At 37.6% G+C, this 22,334-nt stretch overlaps 1 protein-coding gene across 1 annotated transcript in view; it reads left to right on the forward strand.

Moving 5' to 3' along the window:
- LOC111864904 (pyruvate carboxylase, mitochondrial) overlaps nt 1–21,951 on the forward strand; it is a gene marked incomplete at its 5' end in the record, with an annotated part of 45,751 nt that extends 23,800 nt beyond the window's left edge. The window contains 8 exon segments of the mRNA XM_033751620.1: nt 3,474–3,855; nt 5,920–6,160; nt 9,159–9,408; nt 11,413–11,657; nt 14,122–14,301; nt 16,418–16,663; nt 17,421–17,564; nt 20,270–21,951. Of these exon segments, the coding sequence (XP_033607511.1) occupies nt 3,474–3,855; nt 5,920–6,160; nt 9,159–9,408; nt 11,413–11,657; nt 14,122–14,301; nt 16,418–16,663; nt 17,421–17,564; nt 20,270–20,518 (1,937 nt within the window). The 3' untranslated portion in view covers nt 20,519–21,951.
- Between the last annotated feature and the right edge of the window lie 383 nt (nt 21,952–22,334).

The raw sequence follows: 22,334 nt of genomic DNA on the forward strand, positions 1-22,334 counted from the left end.
CAGAACTGCTGCAGAGATATCGACACGAAGGTGATGAGTTTTTGCTCTGTATTGTGACACGTGACGAAAGCTGGTTTCACCATTTCGAGCCTGAAATGAAATGGCAGAGTATGGAATGGCACCATGTGCATTCTCCATCAAAAAAGAAGGCAAAGACAGTGCCATCAGCTGCGAAGGTGATGGGCACAGTCTTCTGGGATGCAGAGGGGTTTATTCTGGCTGAATTCCTGGAATCTGGGCAAACTATCAATGCTGCTCGTTATGTCCAGATGCTGCACAAGCTCTGTCATGCATTGGGCAACAAACGTCCGAGATGAAACATCATCCTGCATGACAACACTCGCACCCACGCCGCTCGCCTCACATTGGAAGCAATTGCAAAGATGGGGTGGGAAGTTCTTCCACACCCCTCCTATAGCCCTGATCTGGCACCCTCCGACTACCATCTTTTCGGATTTGTGAAGGATCAGCTGCGTGGACAACATTTTGAGACAAGGGAGGCAATTCGGAAAGCAGTGCGTCAGTGTCTTCAGATGGCTGGAACAGAATTTTACAGAAGGGGAATTTTCAAACTCTCAGAATGCTGGGAGAAATGTGTACAAAGAAGTGGTGATTACGTGGAAAAATAAAGAAAGGTCTGTAGATTGAGGTGGTGTATTTGGTTTGTCAATAATAAAGCATGTTACCTTCCAAAAATTGTTGCTCGTGACTTTCAGTACGATCCTCTTAGAACAATATTTTTTGTGAACTAAGAAGTGGAATATTGATAATACAGAAGTCCATGTAATTTCATCAAACTGTGCAATGTGAGAATGAATCTAGAATAAGATTATGTTCTTACTGTGGTGAATATCATGATTTGCCTTCTAGTATGTGACAGTATGTAGTTACCTTTCTTTTGGAGGAACATATGCCCAATGTCTTTAGGCTAGGGGAACCTGAAAATAAGGCAGTACTTCTTCTGAAATGCTGGTTCTTCAGTGTAGGAGAGCCTCAAGAAAAGGCTGCAGGTTCCTTCAGAATGTTGGTACCTGTGTACCAAATTACACAATGACACATGCCAGATGGCTGTAATCTAGGATAAGAGAAGTCCATCTATTATTTGCTAAGTTGTTCTTTACATGGCGGAAATTCTCTGTCCATGACATTTACATGCTTATGCAGTATAAGTATACCATGCAATTATTATGATATAACAGCATCATTTTAAATTTAAAAGTAATGAAAAGATATAGTATCCTGTCATCCTTGAGGTTCTCATGGTGGTGACTATGATTTATTACTGTTTTCTGGGATGTGACACCAAGTACTCTGGTAGATAATTACTGGTGTTTCAGAAAAACCTGTTTCTCCATCTTCAGGATAAAAGAGAAGGCAGCAAGTTCCTTAAAAATATTGCTAAATATCAACAATGCTATATGTTGTCAACTCCCATAAGGCAGCTTTCATAAAATATGTTCACATCTCTCATAAAACACAATGTATGTAAAGTAATACAAATATAGAGATTATTGTTGTTGCTTTTAGGTAACCATCCTTATTACATGGTCATAAGAATTTAAAGATGGAAATATTCCTTAATAACTGATTTGTTTGGATTGGCCTGATATACTAACAATAATAATGCTTCTAAATATTCCTCATTTTAATTATTAATTATCACTTTTTCTGCCACTATTTGTATCGCATTTCAGAATATGCAGTATATCTCCAGCTTCCTAACAGCTATTCCATGATATACGCTTGGTAAATTTTATGATGTGACAGACAGTTTAGTTAGGAAATCTTATTTTTATCTCAAAGTGAAGTTACAGAATTTTCTGTGCAAACATGGTCTGTTTATCTCATTTTTTTTTCCTAATTTTCATGAAACATCCGAACAATATTCAGTTTCTCTTCACACTTATATCAGCATGTCTATAAGTGCCCAAAGTTGCAGCTCCAGTACAGAAGTCTAGTGGAGTGTGACTCAACTTCAAGGAGGCCATATAATTGGACCCTAATTACTAGTCCACTGGCCTGAGAGCTTGTTATTTATGCATTCTAGAACATGACATTGAAATATGATGATATTTTAAACAATTGGATTTACAATTTTAAATTCAGTACCACGGGTTTATAATAAAACAATCAAGTGATTTCTCAGGAATGGTCACCATTCAACAGAGGCAAATTGATACACTTGCAAATGTACCACTACTTGTGACACTCGTATCCAATAAAATTATAGGGATTAAAGCTCTGAGAGCTTTATAACAGTTTAGAAAATCACGTTTTAAGTCATTTGTTTAATTAAAAATATCTCTTTTAAAGTATCAGCAGTCTTCTTTAGAGACGCAGCATATGTTGTACCAACTTTTCTCTATTCTAATAAGGTAAAAATTTATGTTGGCAGTGTGTTGATCCTGTTACCATAAATATCTTGTATTCTGTATGAGTAATTTTAAATGACTTACTACCTTTGTGTAAAATATGAAAGAAACCTAACATATTTTTTTATACCCAAGTTATCAATTGGAAGGCCTCATGGTAGCTCAAGCGGTTAGTCGCTGGCTTCCCACCGCGGTGGCCCGGGTTCGATCCCGGGTCTGGTCAAGTGGGATTTGTGGTGGACAAAGTGGCGCTGGGGTGGTTTTTCTCTGAGTACTTCGGTTTCCCCTGCCAATCTTCATTCCACCAAATTCTTCATCATCATAATCACCCGGGGCAGGCTACAATAGGCCAATCAGTGGCCGCTGTGCCGAGTGGACCCAGTTGGACCTCACCCCCCACTATCAATTGGAAAAAATTACTAGAATATAGGTGTAACTGATACTGCACAATAAATGTTTAAGCACCCAGTTTTGAAAAGAATAATTAGGTTCTTTTTCTTCATAATTGTCACATATGATGTTTGGCTGAATCTCAGGTACAGGTTTTCTTTGAGATGAGAGTTAATTCTTTTAGTAACTAATGAGTATCATCCCTGGTTTGTTTGCAGACAACCTTGTACAGTTTAATGCATAAAGCAGTCTGTTCAATATTTAATAGCCTTGTTACCACCCAGCATCACTGGGGCTATGAACTTAAAATATTCTTGTCATGTCCTCTCATTTTCTCATCATTGATAAATAAGATTAATCAGTGTTTGTTTCTTGCGATGCACTAACTTTCATGTGTCAGTCAAATTAATGTGTGTCATTATTTGCAATTTTATGAAATGTCTTAAAGATACATTTACAAGAGTGAAGTAATTTAGTTCTACACATAGATACAAGCATTAAATAAGAGCTTATTGAAGATATATGGTACAGAATATGAAATTCCTTTATTTTAGAGCACTTTATTTTATGAAACACCGATAAGACGAATCACTGCTTTAATTACTGTCACATAATGCTACAGATTTCATGATACAAACTCATAGGCAATAAAATAAATCAGCATCTTATATTCACACAGGACACATTACTAACTGACTGCTGTGTTTTTAGGCCCAGAACCTCCACAAGGATTCCGTCACATTCTGAAGGCCCAAGGACCAGAAGCATTTGCTAAAACTGTACGAAACCACAAGGGTCTATTGCTGATGGACACGACGTTCCGTGATGCACACCAGTCACTCTTGGCAACCCGGGTTCGTTCACATGATCTGTTAAGCATCTCTCCCTATGTTGCACATAATTTCAGTCAACTCTACTCCATGGAGAATTGGGGTGGTGCCACATTTGACGTTGCACTTCGTTTCCTTCATGAGTGCCCTTGGGAAAGATTAGAAGACATGCGTAAGCAGATTCCCAACATTCCCTTCCAGATGTTGCTACGAGGAGCAAATGCAGTTGGCTATACGAATTATCCTGACAATGTTGTTTTCAAGTAAGTGTGCTAACTACCATACACTATGGCATAATAGCTACAGAGGAAGTCCGTCATAACAAAAGATCATAATTGGGTGAAAAATTGATGTTATAACAAATACTTATTATAGGCAGTTTGGGTGTAGGAAATGTATAAATTTATCGAAAAATCAGAGTGAATCTCTACAGGTTTGCCATTATAATGAATACAAATTTGGGTTGTTGTTGAGTTCTGTAATACATGAAGTATGTGTGAATCATACCATCATGCATGGAATTGATACACAAAGGAGAAAATATAATGGTTACCACTTCATATTTTTACATTGAATACTGTGAGACATAATTGTTACAGCATTCAACACTGAACAAATGTGGCAGCTGTGTGATCTGATGAATGCCATTGTATTTATGACTTTCTAGTATTCCTGTTTTCCTTCATTTTTTCCTGTCTCCACTGGGGTGCAGTTTCTTGAAAACATTCACTATAATAATAAGATTGTATTATGTCTCTGACTACTGCCGAGAAACAGAACCTGCATAAACACATCCAGTCACTAGTATGACCAAGTTTGCACGTGCCATTTATTACTATGGATCTGCAACAAAGTTCCCAAGAAAGACGAGGGAGCATAGACTTGGAAGTAATAGTCAGAGGTTCATATCCGATGGTGTCTGCCTGTTTCTGGATTTACGGAATGTAAATAAATTTAACAATAAAGTAAAAGTTGTGAGTTCCTATTTATACCAGTCCTTTTCATGTGATGTAAAGCATGATACTCCAAAGTTGTGCAGAAGCCCCATGCATTTACATGGTCATTGAAGGGCTTCAAAGTAATTGATGTATTGATTTGAGCTCTTATTATTGTGAAGCTTAGTTGATGAGGACCTATCACAGAAACATGTTCCAGCTAAATCATTTGTCTCTTTCTGTCTCATCTCAATTTTGCTTCTGTGCAGTAGGACAGTCCTGTGACTGTCTACAGGTTGTTTACCAAGACTTGTTCTGCACAAACTTCGTGACATATCCCATGAAAAGGCTCATGTCAATAGTCACTAAGAGTAGTAGGCAGACTGGAAGCACTAGTGTGGTAAGGGTAACTCTCAGTTTACAGCCAGTACAATTTCTGTGCATGAAAATGAAATATAACAGTTAATGCTCATGAGTTGCTAGAATGCACCTGTATACCCATGTGATTATTAAAGAAATTAAACTGTACCTAACCCTTACTGTCAAAGATTATGCTTACACAAATCCAGGAAGGAGGGAGAGATCCCATGTTAAACAAAAATCCTCTAAATATTCACTCGTTAAAATGACGAATATTGCCATGTTCAACATAATTAAATTGACAGGTCATAAGAAATGCTCACTAAACAAAGCACTCATCATAGGCTGTACTTCTTTTTGAGGCACTTCTGCCATACTGCATTACTTTTGGCTATTTATTTGAAATAAAATTAACTATAGAGATATTATGAGAGAATGACCATAAAGATAACATAAACATCAAATTTGGGATATGTTTCCCTTTTCTTCTTAGCTTTCTATGGTGTATTTACACAACTACCATACAAACTTTTCTCTTTGACATTTTTGCATATAGAAACTGGGGCTCTTTTATGTGTTCATGTTGGCATGCATGCAGTAAAACGTTGGTAGGTGCGTCAGTGTTAACTGTAGACTTGGCAACACCATCCATGCTGCCTCTATCTTTCTACATCAGGTTTTCAGTACAGTTGGGTTGGAGTGACCAGAAGTGTGGCTAGTGAAAATCAGTCCCAGAAAGTGGTCCCAGTTCCTTAATGTGAAATGTGCAAGGCTATGAGAAAAAATTGGCCTAGTTAAATGCGTTATTTTATTAATGATAACAAGTATTGTTTCAGTTGATCTTTTATCTGTTTTTAAACATATTTCAAAGAAGAGGGGTTGACAGTTCATTTTGGGGTGCATCATATTTAGGTATGCAAGGTATATGAATGCATACTGGTATGACAGGTATCTCTCGTTACTTTTGCCATTCATTGAAACATTAGATGAGTTTAATTGCAGTGAAACAGATTGATTTCTCTTGTGTTATAGGTTTTGTGAGCTGTCTGTGCAGGTCGGAATGGACATCTTCAGAGTATTTGACTCACTTAACTACCTCCCCAACCTAGTGCTAGGCATGGAAGCAGCTGGTAAGGCAGGAGGTGTGGTGGAGGCTGCCATCTCATATACGGGTGATGTTTCGGACCCCACACGCAAGAAATATGACCTCAAGTACTACACCAACCTGGCTGATGAGCTCGTTAAAGCAGGCACACATATCCTATGCATAAAGGTATATTTGTTTTATTTGGAGTTATATTAAATTCCCCTTGTTTTCTACTAAAAAAGATGCAATTAATAGATTAATGAACTAATTAACTAATGAATAGGATAACAGGATCTTTCTTGAAAAGTATGTAGTTGTCATGATTAATAGATTCCTGTTTTATCAAACCCAAAGGCTTGGTACAATTTTCAGAAAAGACTCCCACTGCATTTTATCCTGTCACTTTAATCCAGTTTGCATCCTACATTTTCAAAGAGCAATTTTGATATTGCCTTCTCATTTATGCCTAGGTCTCATATAAGTTATTGTGACATATTGAGCCATTTCTGGGAAACAAATAGGTAAACACATTCCCAGGCATCCAAGAATAGGTGCCCATTGCTACACAACGGTTCAAGTACTATAATTCACTGCACGCAGTGTAACTTTAACTGTTGAAAGCAGATATCCATGGCAGTGAATCGTTAAAACGAGAGCAATGAATTGTAGGGTGCACAGTAACAACTTCTTAAAAGAGAAATATGGAAAATGACACTCTTCAAGGCGATGTCTGCTATCATGGCCTCCTGACAGTTATAACTAGGAATGAGCCATGGAAGTTATAACCAGAAGTCAGACAAAGTCAGAGGAAGAAATCAGACACACAAGTCAGAAGAAAAATTCAGAAATCAGAAGAAAAATCTTTATATGGTGTACTTACAGTACGATGGAAAGTCATAATGTTTTAATTATCACCATGAGAAAATCATAATTCCAAAATATCATTCTATATAGGAGATTCCCCATTTCCTGAGTTTGCTGATCCATCAAATTTTCCCATGCCAAGTGGTCAGAGGGAGCCACCGGAAGGGGCAAAAGCAAAATGGCAATGTTGGTTGAGGAAGTGGAGGCTCACGCTGTGATACGGTTCCTGCATTTGCAAGGCAAGTCTGCCATGGAGCTCCACAACCAGATGACCGCTGTGTATCAGGAAGGTGTACCATCATATGACACAGTGGCCAGATGGAAGAGGCGCTTTCGTTGTGGGCAGACAAACCTCAAAGTTGAACCCCGAAGTGGAAGACCATCTCTCGCTGAGGAACCAGGAATTGTGGCACAGGTGGAAGCTTTGATCCTATCCAATAGGCGCATAACTATCTTAGCTATTACTCATGAGGTCTGCATTAGCCATGGGTCGATTTTCAACATCATCCATGAGGAGTTACACATGACAAAGGTCGCTGTGCATTTGGTGTCATGATTTTTGACACCAGTTCAAAAACAGCAATGGATGGATGTGACAAAGAAACTTTTGCAGTTGTGTCAAATGAAAAGGTGGAATTTTTTGACCTCCTGATCACGATGAATGAATGTTGGGTCTATCTTTATGACCCTGAAACAAAAGAAATGAGCAAGCATTGGAAACATGCAGACTCGCTGCCACCAAAGGAGACCAAATCCCAGCTGTCATCAGGAAAGTTAATGTTGAGCATGTTCTGGGATCAGCGGGGTGTCATCATGACCGACTATGTGCAAAAGGGCATCACCATCACTGGTAAATACTACCGGAACCTTATGAGAAAATTATGGGAGGAAATCAAGAAAAAGCGACACGAATGCTGGGAAAAGAGGTGCGACTTCTTCATGACAGTGCACCAGCTCATCCTGCTCATGCTACAGTGAAACATGCGGCCAGTTTTGGATATGAAATTCTCCCCCATCCACTGTATTCACCAGACCTGGCACCGAGCGACTCTTCCTCTTTCCATGGCTAAAGAAGCCACTTCGTGGTAAGCGATTCCAAGACGATGATGTCATTTCTGCAGTGGAGGACTTCCTAACACTCAAAATGAGACCTTCTATGATCAAGATATTCAGCAGCTAATACATCGTTGGGGAAAATGTGTGGCCTTGCAGGGGTTATATATAGAGGACTAACTCAAATACAGTTTCTTGCACCTGTGTCTCTGTTTCTTCTGGGTGATAATTAAAATTTTATGTCTTCCCCACGTAACCTTTAGAGTGTTAATCATTGTTCATAGTTATGAAGTGATATAATTACAATAAGTTTGAAGGTGTTATAATTAATTGTAGTGCTGCCTGGTGAATATCCAATAAATCGACTCGCTGAGGCAAACCCACTTCTAAAGTCCCTAATACACGTGTTATTCTCTTAGTTGAAGGCTGCATATTATTAAGCTCTTTGTAATGTAATTTCTTCCATCCTACTGTTACCTTCTGTTCATTAGGTCCAGATATCCTCAGCATCAGCATGACTATGAAAACCCGTGTGAATATTACTCTCCCATGCCCATCTAGCTTTTGCAAGATGTCTGTTCTTTAAGATATTTTTTATTACAACTTTGTATGTATTCTCATTTCCCCATGTCCAATATGTATTTAGCCCATCTTGTCCTCCGTAAGTTTGATTACCCTAGCAGTATTAGGTGAAAACTAGAAATTATGAAGCTCCATGTTATGTAGATTCTCCAGCTATCTGTTACTAAGTTTATCATAGGGCCGTGCCATAGCTCAAGCGGTTAGTCTCTGGCTTCCCAACTCGGTGGCCCGGGTTCAACCCCGAGTCTGGTCAGGTGGGATTTGTGGTGGACAAAATGGCACTGGGGCGCGTTTTCTCTGAGTACTTCGGTTTCCCCTGCCAATCTTGATTCCACCAATTGCTCCACAATCACCCTCACCTATCATCTGGGGCTGGTACAATAGGCCAGAAGTGGTTGCAGTACAAGGGACTTGGTCCCACCCCACTAGTAATAAAAAAAAGTTTCTCATAGAACCAAGTATATTCCTTAACATTTTTATTATCGGCAGCATTAACTAATTCCAAAAATAACATTTGGTATGTCAGCAAACTGACAAGCAGCTGCCTGAAGAACTGTGTTCTACATACTCATACAGAATATACAATACACCAGACAGTGAACAATTCCAAATACAGTTGAGGTTACAGTGAAATATCATTGTTATAAATATTTTGATAATAAAAATGATTGTGTTTCTAATGTAGGATATGGCTGGACTACTGAAACCAGCTGCAGCGAGACTTCTGATCACAGCACTGAGAGACAAACATCCGGATGTTCCGATACACATCCATACCCATGATACAGCTGGAGCAGGTGTGGCTTCTATGTTGGCTTGTGCGGAGGCAGGAGCAGATGTTGTTGATGTAGCAGTAGACTCCATGTCTGGCATGACATCACAACCCAGTATGGGTGCAATTGTAGCGTGCCTTCAGGGAAGCAAACTAGATACAGGTTAGATGTGTTTTGTGGTCATATTTAACTCTTGCACAACCACAATGCATACAATTATTTGCATTTCCCCTAATTCACATTTTACATCACAGCACAATTATCTGTATCTAATGAAGTATATACTCACATTCCACGGCACAGTTATGAGTATCCGTGTCTGTCAAAGTAGGAATGAAGTCCAGCTAGGAAAACCACTTTCTGTTTCTATCTAACCCCCTTCCCCCCTTCTGCCTCTGACCAGTATGTAGGATTGTTCTGATGAAGGAAACATTGCAGATGAATCGGTAAACACAATTGTAATGGAACCAAATGGGTACATAGTAAAAGAGATGAATGGAGTACAAACAATAAAATAGACATGTAGTATAATGCAAGCCCCCACTGTTACAACTGAATTACTGATTTTGGTGTAGCATTCCTTGCTGTACCACCAGCAAACAGCAAATCATAGTGACAATAAAAATGTAAATAAGAGGAAAGCAATTAAATGTAAAGTAACACTCTCGGCAACATGATGGGAACAAAGATGGTCGATTGACAGAAAGTAACCATATGAATAGCGGCCTCCGTAGTCTAGAGGTAACGTTCCCACCTCATGACTCGTAGTACGCGGGTTCAAATACCCGGCGGAGGTCGTCGAATTTTTAAGGGTGGAAAAATTCAGGGAACAAGTCCTCCGGAATGGACTTTAAGCCGTGGGTCGCGTGTCGTAGCTTTATGGCACGTAAAAGAACCTCATATCTTCAAAGGAGGTCACTGAGCCAAATTAATGGACGTTTCCCGCCCAGCATCAGTCTCTAATACCTCTGGTAGATGGGGGAAGCATTATAGTTACCTCTCAGCTAGTAGAGCCGGTCTTGCTGGCTGGGCGGGACTGATGGTAAGCACCAGTACCGGTAGGATATAGAGAATGGTAGAAATCGTAGAGGGAAGCACAATGGACCAATACAGGTCTAAGTGCATGGGGAAACCCACCCTCTCCAATAACTAACTAACTAATCAAATTGAATGTGAGGGTACAGACTGGATTTAACTTGCTCAGATAGGGCCCAGAGCCAGGATAATTTGAGTGTAGCACTTTGCCTTCAGGTACAAGAATTTCTTTACCAACTGAGTGACTTCTGGTTCTTCAAGAGGAGTCTGCTTCAGTGTATTTATAGATAAACAAATTAAGAGATTTTTAATTTTAATATTTACTAAAAATATATATGTTTCTATCACTAAAGTAAAAGAGTGGGACAAGACTGGATATGGATATAAGTGGAGTGGTTACAGGAGGAGAGAAAAATGGAAGAGACTTTGTCTTAAAATGGCCCACCTAGTGGAAATATAAACAGAAGATGAAGATATACCAGTATGTTATTACAATATCAGATCCTGTATCTAGTGTTCAAAATCAGAAAGAGCGTAAAATTTATTTATTTCTAAACCTCTGTATGCTTCAGAAGTCTCAGGCTGGCCATGTTTAAAATCAGTGCTTCAGTCACAGTTCTCCAGCTATTTGCCACATGTGGGTGGTGCCTCAATTGACAGTTGTCTTTCATCTTATATTATTTGCCTGTAGACTGTCTTTGTATTGACAGTTGATTTACCAGTTCTACCTGCAATAAGCAAATATACCTTTCAAATCCAAGTAAAGCATAGTGATTTCCTGGAGACTAATTGTATGAATGATTCAACATTTTACATCTTATACGCCTCCAAACAGTAGTTCATTCCTATATCCAAAGTGAGTGTAGATATTGTCAGCATAAACACAGACTTAAATGTTCAGTAGTATGAATTTGTAAATCATGAGTGTTGTGGTGTGATAGTGTCATGACATACACAGTTGTTTGCATGGTCTGAACTGGATATGGCTCAAGACTCCTGAACATTCCCAAGTTCAGGAAGCCAGGTCTCCAGCTTGCAGCAGAAGGGCTGCTGTAATAGCAACCAGTAAAGTTCTGTTCAGTAGTTCTTAAAAACATTCTTCATTTTAACATGTTCCTTTGTTTACTGTAGGCTTGAATTTGAGTAATGTGAGTGAATACTCAGCATACTGGGAGCAAACTCGAACTCTGTATGCACCATTTGAGTGCACCACCACAATGAAATCTGGTAATGCTGATGTATACTTGAGTGAGATCCCCGGAGGACAATACACAAACCTTCAGTTCCAAGCTTACTCCCTTGGGCTCGAAGAGTTCTTTGAAGATGTCAAGAAGGCTTACAGGGAAGCTAATCTTCTCCTTGGTGATATAATAAAGGTAAGCTCACAAAATTATGTCAGTGTTTTTGGAGTCATTTAACAGTAGGTATTTTCCTTATTTCTTGAAAATGAAATCCGTAATAGTACATTCAAATGGGCTTCAGATGCCTCATCCTAACCTGCCTAATCACCATCCATGATCATATTTCCACTGCATTCATTGCTAGGTAATGTATGCAGCTGAAACATCGTTATTAAATAATCAGAGAATTAGTAATTGATGGTAAAATGTTGAAAATGTGAAAATTATTTTGGCTTTATGAGTTTTGGCTCTGTATATTTCGGGTGTACAATTAAGAGATATTATCGATAGTCAGTTATGTCAACATAGGGCCAATTCTAAACCAATAATAGCAGATCTATGCAAGGTGGAGCTCTGACTTTCTGTGATCCAGTAAGTGTGATGGTGAAGGCTAATTCACAAAGCGTCCCTATTCTGAATTAATCATCATGCCTTGAAGTACGAGTACATAGGAAAGCGAGGTTATAGCTGTAACATTCTTAACCTTTGCCATCAAGAAAAGTGCAATGAATATGGGAATCAGATTGTAAAATAGTTTGCCAAATAAAATTAGAGAAGTGGAAAAAATGAGACATAGCTGACATATTTGTGTTACTTTTACATTTCTTATATGTGCATGTAAGATTTATCCTATTTCAGTAGTTTGACTAAAAAGGATGAATAAAATTGAATTGAATTGAATTGATGGTGAGCAGTCAGCCTCATGCCCCAATCTCTTTACCACCCCAGGAGAAAGAGTCTGCAGTATCCATTGGATGCAGACTGGACGGGCTTCTAAGTTGGTCTGGATGCTGTGGAGGGGAGAGAAATCTCTTCCTCCTTCCAGTAATCCAACCTCAATTCTTTGGTTGTCCAGCACATATTTTTGGTACTATGCCAACTGAGCTACTCCAACTTGCAGTGTATGTAATAACAGTTTGTTAATTTCAAAAGTTATATAACATAAAATTGGAGAATGGTTATTAATAATTAATTGAGAAGGCTATGAAAGGAAGCAATTAAGGCCCATTTGAAAGGACTATTCCAGAATTTGTCTCCGGACTCAGTAAAATCTCAGTGTAGCCAGCTCTCAACTCTGGATATACAGTGAAACACCCATTCAGTGTTCTTTGATTAATAGTGTTCTCTTATTTGATCAGTTTCAGTGATCCCAACTTAATAATCTCAGTGTGAAATTTCCCATATTTAATATTTTCCTCTGTTTAGTATTCAGATTCACTGCTCCCCAGTAGAACCTTAAATGGAGGTTTCACTGTATATGTAAAATTCCACTATAATATGAAATTTGCCATTGTGTATTAAGCTTCATTTTGGGCTGGCATGACATTTGTGTCTCTACTCTGCTACGTAAGTATATATGTAACAACTGCTGTTATACGAATGATTTTGTATATTCTTTCCATCATCATCATCATCAGTAATCTGTCAGACGACAGGTCCACAGTCTCTTCCAAAACAGTTCCTCCACTTAATGCGATCTAGAGCTTTCTCCGTCAAATGACAGTATCCTCTTCTGTCCCCAAGGTCATCCAGCATCTTATTACGTCGTCTTCCTCGTCTTCTTGTCACTTCTATCCGCCCCTCTATCTTTCCTTCAATAACTTCTTTTAGAAGGCAGTTTCTGCGTAAAACATGACCAATCCAATTAGCCTTCCGTTTTCTTATTTCGTGTAGGATATTCCTCTGCTCACTGACTCTAATTAACACTTCTTCATTTCTCACATAATCGGTCCAACTGATCTTCTCCATCCTTCTCCAACACCACATTTCGAAACTTTCCAGATGTTTCTGATCTACTGCCCTAAGTGTCCATGTTTCAGCCCCATACAGAGCTATGCTCCAAATGTAGCATTTCACTAGTTTCTTCCTCAAATTAAAGTCCAATTTGCTGGTAAAAAGATTCTTCGTCTTATTTCCATAAATTGCATAAAATGAGCACGTAACGAGAATTTATGTTTTCTATCAGCACATTCCAAAAATACTCCATAGAGTTCAACAGAATCTCTAGTGGGGATGACCTAAACTGAAATGTTCAGAGCTTATCAAGGCCATTTTTCAGTTGAGCAAAAAGTAACCTGACGGCTGTGGAAAATAGATATTTACTGAATTTTCCATTTGTTAGCAGTAGCTAAAGAATTGTTGCAAATAGAAATGTGAGTTGTATATGAAGTTAAATCATGAAACATTTCTATGATAAGTAACAAATATGGTGACGGAGACAACTTTTTTTTTGGCTGATGTATGACAGCTTTCAGTTAGAGGGAATAGTGGAAATTATACATAGAAATAGGTCAGTATGTTGCATAATTAATAATTTATAAATTGTGGTATCTTATTTAGGTTGATGTTGAAATGTTTAACGGAAAGCAGGCATCACATTAATTTGGAGCTTCTTGTAAAAATGTGCAAGACATGAATAAGTTATTCCCTGTTTTTGCAGGTGACACCATCATCAAAAGTAGTTGGTGATCTGGCTCAGTTTATGGTCCAAAATAAGTTGAGTGCAGATGATGTCCTAAGCAAAGCAGAGGAACTGAGTTTCCCCAAGTCAGTCATTGAATTTCTCCAAGGTTTCATAGGTGAGCCTTACCAGGGTTTCCCTGAACCCTTCAGGTCAAAGGTATGTTCATTATACATGGTTCCCTGGTTATTGCAGATTACCATCTTAGACTAACAACAGCAACAACAACACTGTTAAAAACGTGTGATATATAGTAAAACTGTGTAAAAAAAATTACAAAATTTATGCGTCAATTCACTAGACACACAGCCATGGACCTTTTATGATATTTGTGTGCCCTACTTTACATTTACCTCATTTTAGGAACACGTTATCCAGAAGATACACATGGCTCAAAGGCAGAGATAATCAAAATGCTACAATATTTCTAGCCTTATATACATATTTTTCTAGAAGGCAACATATCCTGTAGTAGATTCTAAAGGGTTCTGACAATGGTGGATGACACAGAATTACTGGGTTTTTGGACTTTTTCCATTGTCTGGAATTCTAGGTAATAGATGACATTCCGGGTAATAGAGGACACAATGTTTCGGAAACTGGACCTGTTTCCATCTTCAAATGAGAAAGGGAGACACCTACTCAGTTGGGCCCCTTAGGAAGAGCTAATCTCAATCACTGGTCCAGTGATCCAGTTTCTGAAACATCACATCCTCTATTACCTAGAATTCCAGATGATGGAAATAGTCTAAAAACCCAATAATTCTCTATATCCTATAGTGTTACATATTCCAGTAATGACAGTTTTTCCATCTGCACTTAAAATATTGACACGTGTGGATTTTGCTTTGAAAACTATCATTATATGAATGGTCACATTATATACTGTACATGTCAAGAATTAAAGTGTTCTTCTTCCATAATTCACATCTAAACTGACATATCTCTGGCACGTTGGAAAAGCTTTCATTATTTATATATTATTTGTATATACATTTTGCATTCCTACCTTCAAATACTTTTTTGTTAATTATACACACTTATGATGTCTATAATTTTTATTTTTGTTTGAGTTGCAATTATTTTTGGTTTCATAATTGTACTGAACATTAAACTTCGTTCATAAAAGTTAAAGCTATCCCTATAATAGACCGTGGATGTCCATAGGTTTGTGAGACATCAAGTCTCCCACATTTTCTAGACAGTTGGCTCACAGATGGGAGTGAAGTTGTAAGCCTTATGAGCCAGCTGCCCTTAACCCTCAGGAAATAAGCAGCTGTACAACAGCCATTACTAGACAGCAGCAGCTGAACGTTGTTTTCTGCATGGTCCATGCCAAGAAGTTATAATCAGGATAATTTATGAGTTGCAGTTAGTTATCACACAAACTATTTCAGACATACTGCCTGAATTTGATATGGCACCAACATTTGTTAGACAGTTACAATTCTAAGTTAAGTTGATCTGTAATAAAGAATATTTTACATTCTGCCATAAATTGGCTTTTTTCATATATTCTATAAACCATTTCACAGATTTTGTTGAAATTTGGTATGGGAAACTTCAAGCAGAATTATCCAATATTCAGCAAATGTTGACCTGTAATAAAGTCTGCTTTACAAAAGGCCATAAATTTACTTTTCATGTGTCCCCTAAACTGTTTGATAGATATTGTTTCAATTTGATATGAATCCTTGTACCAAAAGTTGTTAGGTAGTTCCAATTATCAGCTACATTGACTTGTAATGAAGCCTAGTTGCATAAGCTTGTAAGTTGGTTTTTCCGTATAGGCCTTATCCGATTATTCCATAAACTTTTCTAAAAGTTCTGTAGAAGTTCAGTGTTTGAGACTTTCACTAATACTCAGGCAACTAACACGCATTTCATTATTCCAATTTTTAAATAGGTATGTCATTGGTAATTTTATGTACTAAGTGTACCCTCTCAGATGTTGTTTTCATATGTCAAAGGTTTATTTCTTATCAGAAAACATAAACATCATCTTCCCTTTCTCTCATGTCAGAGTACAATCATATTTATTTTTATAGGAAAGAGAAGCTCATATAGTCATATTTTATATTTAACCCTTGTTGGAAAAAAAAACATTCACAAACTTTCCATATATTTGCATATAATTTTAAGAAAAAAGACAGTCTACGATATTAAGGTTATAGTGTCTCTGTTCACACAAATGTTGCAGTTGTATATAGAAGCTTTAGAGAGCGACTGCGTTCATGCATTCCTTTATTATATTAACACTGTCATAATTTTTCAGGTGCTAAAAGATATGCCACGTGTGTCAGGCCGCCCAGGGGCAAGCTTAGCACTGCTAGACTTTGACAAGCTCAAAGTAGAACTCAAGGAGAAACACCCGTTCTCAACGGATCGTGATGTAATGAGTGCAGCCCTCTACCCACAAGTCACAGATGACTACCTCACATTCCATGAAAATTTTGGACCAGTTGATAAGCTGGATACACGAATATTCCTCACTGGTCCTAAAGTTGGAGAAGAGTTTGAAGTAAGGAAAATCTGTATTTGACATAATCTTTTATGATCAGTTTAATTGTTATATAATGTGTTGGTCTTTGTAGCAGTAATGTTCTAGACTTGTATTCAGGAGGTAACCGTTTCAAATCTCTGCCTTCTTACAATCTTGACTGAGGTTTCTTTTGGTTTTTGCAGGCTCACTATGTGAATGCTGGGATAGTAGTACCTTGAAGTAGGTCATGACTGCATCCTTCTAAATTTTCAAGTATTCATTGTCCCAACTTATTTGGTGCTATATAATATATATACAGGTGACCTAGGAGGAATGTGGCAGACTTCAGGAGGGTGTTCCTTATGTTAAAGTATGCCGATATTTCACTTTAATGTCGTTATGCAAGTTGTATATATATTATAAGACTCTTGATCAAATTAAATGCATTTTTGGTTTTGTAAGTGAATTACAATTCAGGTAGTGTACTCAGGCTATTTGAAAAAAAATTGTACTTTTTTTTTTACATTTCTTGAATTTTTTCAGTTGTCACAGAACCAATCCAGATAATGTAACAAACATATTCTGAATTCTTGTATGAAGTTTTTGACATTCAGCACCTGCAAGTCCCAAAGATTTACTCGAAAGGAGTACATGGTATTCTCCTTTCACAGTATATCTTGTTCAAACTTCATTTAGGCAGAAATTGTGCACATGATCTCATTGGAAATAAGTGAAGGGTTAAAATATGACAAATTCTATTAATGAAATAATAACACGGTTATGTTACCTCACACAGGTCACTATTGAGAAGGGTAAGACTCTTGGAATTAAGACCCTAGCCATGGCAGAAGACTTAACACCAAATGGGGAGAGGGAAGTATTCTTTGAGATGAATGGACAGCTTCGATCAGTCTTCATCAAGGATAAGGAAGCTGTCAAGGTACGCTCAAAGCAGGCCTGCTTTATAAAATATGGGGACAGTTGATGCTCTTGTAGTATGTAATACTTTATTTGTGGTCTTATTTCTTCCCTGGGGATATTTACTTTTTAGACAAGTCACAGGACATAAGTACATCAGGTTTGTTATCGTTGCCAGCCATAATATTGTGACGCGTTATCTTACGTCCATCGCCATGACAAGCGCTACAGTAAGAATGGACACTTCCACGGCAACGAATACGTGAAAATTGGGGAGTTAACACAGCGACAAATCATAACAATGAATTGTTGTTGAGTAACAATGGATGAGACGAAAAACGTTACTGGTGTATTCTATAAGGAGTATTCCCATAACAACGGACTGTCTGAACAGCGGTAACAGAACCATGAGAAATGGTGTCTGGTATCCGGTCCGCATAACGCCTACATAAGCAGAGCCAGAGATGACACAGACAAGAACGAGACAATCTTGGGATAGCCGCCGCCAGAGACAGTTGAGATCCAACCACGGCCAAGGATAGTTGAGTCATTGCACTGAGTATTGGACCAGAAGTCAAGTGATAATAATTGTAAGAGTGAGTGTTCAATAAAGATTCACTAAATCCGAGACCCAGTGAAGTTATTTGTTGCGTGACATACCCAACACATGACAATATCATTTATAACTTTGGTCATTAGTTTACAGTTTCATCTTTAGCTGGCTGTACAGTGTAGTGAAATGTGCAGTGAAAGAAGAAGTATTTAGCTACTATTATATTTATTTAAACCTCGAAGTCTGCCCACTGTATCAGAAATACTAATTTGTAGTGTGTGAAAGGAGCTCATCTTGATATCTTCAGACCAGTCAGTTTAATTGTTGTGATAGCATCATGATGTAGTGAATTTAAATGTTGTGAGTTAATGAATTGCCATTGTGTTCTGCTGTAAAGACGTGTAATTCGATGCAGAATATACAGTACATAAATGATGAGGAAATGAAAGTAGAATGTGTAGTGCAGTGTGCTTGCAGCATAGTTGGGGGATTATTTATTTTTGTATCACACTGTAATCAGAATAGAATGGTTTAAGTTTTGTATAAAAATAAAAAAGTACCAAAAAATAATGTTGTTACATATACCAATTATATTTGTATTATTTTATATAATCATTGTTCTCGTCAAAGCCTTATGGCACACTGGTTGAGAACGATTGGTCTAGTGACTATAAAGTCGTGTCCTAATATACACATAGTTCTCAAATATTTTTGCAAAACGAGAAACTGTACTGTAATTTGATTTGTCTCTTTATTATACAGAGTTTTTTTTATAATTTGTGAGATAAGTCTGTCTGGGATAGTCCTTGTAGCTAAAAAGTACACACTTGACTTATAAGTGCATGAATTAAAAACTTAGCAGGTTCTTTTTGTGTGCATTTTATAAAACTTCTTTGTATCCTTATAGAGATTTGGCTTTTATGAGAGTGTATAATGTTAATTTAGTTTTCACTTTGACAAAGTTTATGTCCAAAAGGTTTTTTGAAAATATTTTTGTGAGTACTGTAATGAGTCAGTTATTTACATCTATTGAAGAGAGAGTTTTGGCAAGAGTTCGAAAATAATTGTTAGAGAATATTATCAATTCAGTATTATTTGTTTATTGGTGGTGCACAATTTTGGTCAGAAAACCTGAAGGGAAGAAACTAACTACAAGACCTAAACATGGGTGGGAAGATAATATTAAGATGCATTCTAAAGAAGTAGGGTAGGAAGTGCAGACTGGATTCATTTAGCACAGGATAGCAATCAGTGCTGGGCCCACATAAAGACAATAATAAACCCCTGGGTTCCATAAAAGGTGAGGAACCTCCGGACTAGGTGAGTGACTATAAGCTTCTTAAGAAGGGGTCTGCTCCATGGAGTTATTTAGTTACATAGTACCTCTTTGGGAAATAAATCGTGACATCGTTTAAAATCTTAACAGAAGTACTGGTCTGTTATATTCCCATGTATTCTCAGATGTTTACTGAATGCAAAAGGATTTGATGAACAGTTGAACTTGCCGGTATATAATAGCATAGAAATCAAATGTTGCTGTTGAGTAATTATAACTCAGAAGGCTTCAAATTTAAATCTTAGTCCAGAAACTGCCTATCTGGACTGAGGTTTTCATGGTTTTTTCAATCCCTCCATGTGGGATTATACAATGGTACCTCAAATGAAGCCGAAGCCATTTCCTTCTGCATTCTTTCAACTCATTTTTCATTAATCCCATCATTCAATTCTGTATAGTCTGATCTATTAGTTATGTCATTAAATAGATTATTAAATAAATAAATAAAATAAGGGAAAATATAAGGAAGATCCAGTCTCAATAACAAGTTTTTTTTTCCTGGTGGTGTGCAATGAAATAGCATACAGGCTTCCATTTTAATAAAACAGGATATTGAGTTCATTGGTGTATTTTCTGTGACAAAACTTGCAGTAACTTACTCCTTTGTCACATGTGACTACCAGTACCTTTACCTTTCTGGAGAGAAAAAATAAAGCACTCTTTTATAACTATAGGAATCACAGTGAAAGGAGACGTTAAATCCCGTGTGCAGTATAAGGGTAAAACATAGATTAGAAATAATGTTCTGATCTCAGAGTTACATATTCAGTGCCTGAAAGGGATATTAAATGTGTACCTTACACATTGAGCAATAATAATTCCTATTTGTAATATTTAGGAACTGCACATCCACCCGAAGGCCGACAAGAATGTCAAGGGCCAGGTTGGAGCACCAATGCCAGGTTCAGTGATTGACATTCGTGTAGCTGTCGGAGACAGAGTGGAGAAGGGTGCAGCTTTGGTAGTGCTGTCAGCCATGAAGATGGAGATGGTGGTACAAGCTCCTGTTGCTGGTGTTATTAAGTCATTAGACATTAAGCCCAACATGAAACTTGAAGGAGATGACTTACTAATGACCATTGAGTGATCACATACTGTCATTTGTTCCACAAAATGTTCAAAATAATGCAAGGGCAGAGGGAGAGAGGCTGATACAGTTTATTACCTACCACAGAACTTCTTATATTTTGTTTGTGAATATGATCAATCAAATGCTTTGTGCAGGGCTCCATGACAGAAAAATGAAAGTAAAAATTGTTACGATAAAAGGAAGACATTTTGGAAATGAAGAGATAAGCGTTCATAGTACATTTATTTTCTAATTTCAGAATGAAAGGAATATATATATATATATATAAGCAATGGAATCCCATTTCTTAATTTAAGATTTTCACTCATATAAATGTTGATTGTTTTGAATGCATGGTACAGGAGATTGATTCAATATGAGAGAATTATGGTGTGATTCACAAGTTAGTGTGTTAACCTTAGATCATTCCTAGTTAGAATTGCCAACAGACATGATTCAAGTCCTCAACAAGTATGGATTTATCATTCCTAGAATGTTACAAAAAATAATTGAACACATGTATTTATATATAGTTTTTATTGATGGATTTACAGTAATTATTCAAAATGACCACAGCCTCAATACACATCCTAGCTCATAAGTAAATTGAGCATATGGTTCGTATTTCTTCATTAAGTTTGATGTTTATGCTTGTTGCAGCATCCAAAGTGCAATATAGCAATTCAATTCACCCTAGATCTTTAATGTGGCCCTGAGATAAAAATCTAGGGAGTTCAGGTCTCAAGTTCTGGGTGGCCAGTGTTGTGGGGCCACCACAACCGATCCATTAACCAGGGAAGCGATGCTCAGGATGTGTTTTCACTCTGTGGGTAAAATGGGGAGGCATTGCAACATGTTGCAAATGCATATACAATCATGATTCTGGAGGCATGTCCTTTAATGGATTCAGGAATTCATTCTCCAGAAATTTAGATAAATGTCACCTGTAGGATGACCCTTGAAGATAAATGGACTGATCATCTGATTGCGAATGATACCACACTACACATTTACACTGAACTGATGTTAAACATTCATTTCCATAGTATCATGGGGCTTTACTTCAGATCACAGATGTGGGTTGTTAGTGTTATTGACCCTGTCATAGATAAAATGAGCTTTGTCACTGGACATAACACATCAATGCTTGATCCCTGGGTTCGAGATGCTGAACATGCTGTACTGTGGTATCAACACATGCTTTCCTGTTGTAACATTCTCGGTGCTCATGTTCATGGACTGTGATGATGCCTAATAATCTGTAGACTGATTAGGACTTCATTGTGCCATCTGTATAATGTTTTCCTCTTCAGCCATACTGCATCATGCCAGACAGTCCATTGAAGAAGGAACACTACAAAACGAACCGCTGTCACACAGTCTTTTGAAGATGTTGCTAAGTACTCTTCAGTATGGAATTCACTGATTTGGATACCATCACTGGTATTTAGCAGAAGCATAAAAATTCCCATCACAAAATCTATAAATGTGCAGTATATCTGCATATTCGGCATTTGAAAACGTGAAAGATATGTTTAAACCAAAAAAATGAGTGATATCATGCTGTGAGACAGTTGCAACACAACATGCTTAGTATTACTGGGTTTCTGGACTTCTGAGTGACATAAACCATTGTCAGAACGGTTTAGAATTTACTCACGTACTTAATATCTGCCGGTTCCATTCAAGGGTGTGCATGTGCATGCAAATATTGCATTCTTATCAACATGTAATTACCATGACTTGCTCAAAACAATTCTTCAATTTCAAACAACCTTTGGTGCATAATCATTGAGATTGAAGAGTTCTGTCTTTTGCGATATAATGCCATTTA

The sequence above is a fragment of the Cryptotermes secundus genome, unplaced genomic scaffold (assembly GCF_002891405.2).
Source record: "Cryptotermes secundus unplaced genomic scaffold, Csec_1.0 scaffold62, whole genome shotgun sequence".
NCBI lineage: Eukaryota > Metazoa > Arthropoda > Insecta > Blattodea > Kalotermitidae > Cryptotermes > Cryptotermes secundus.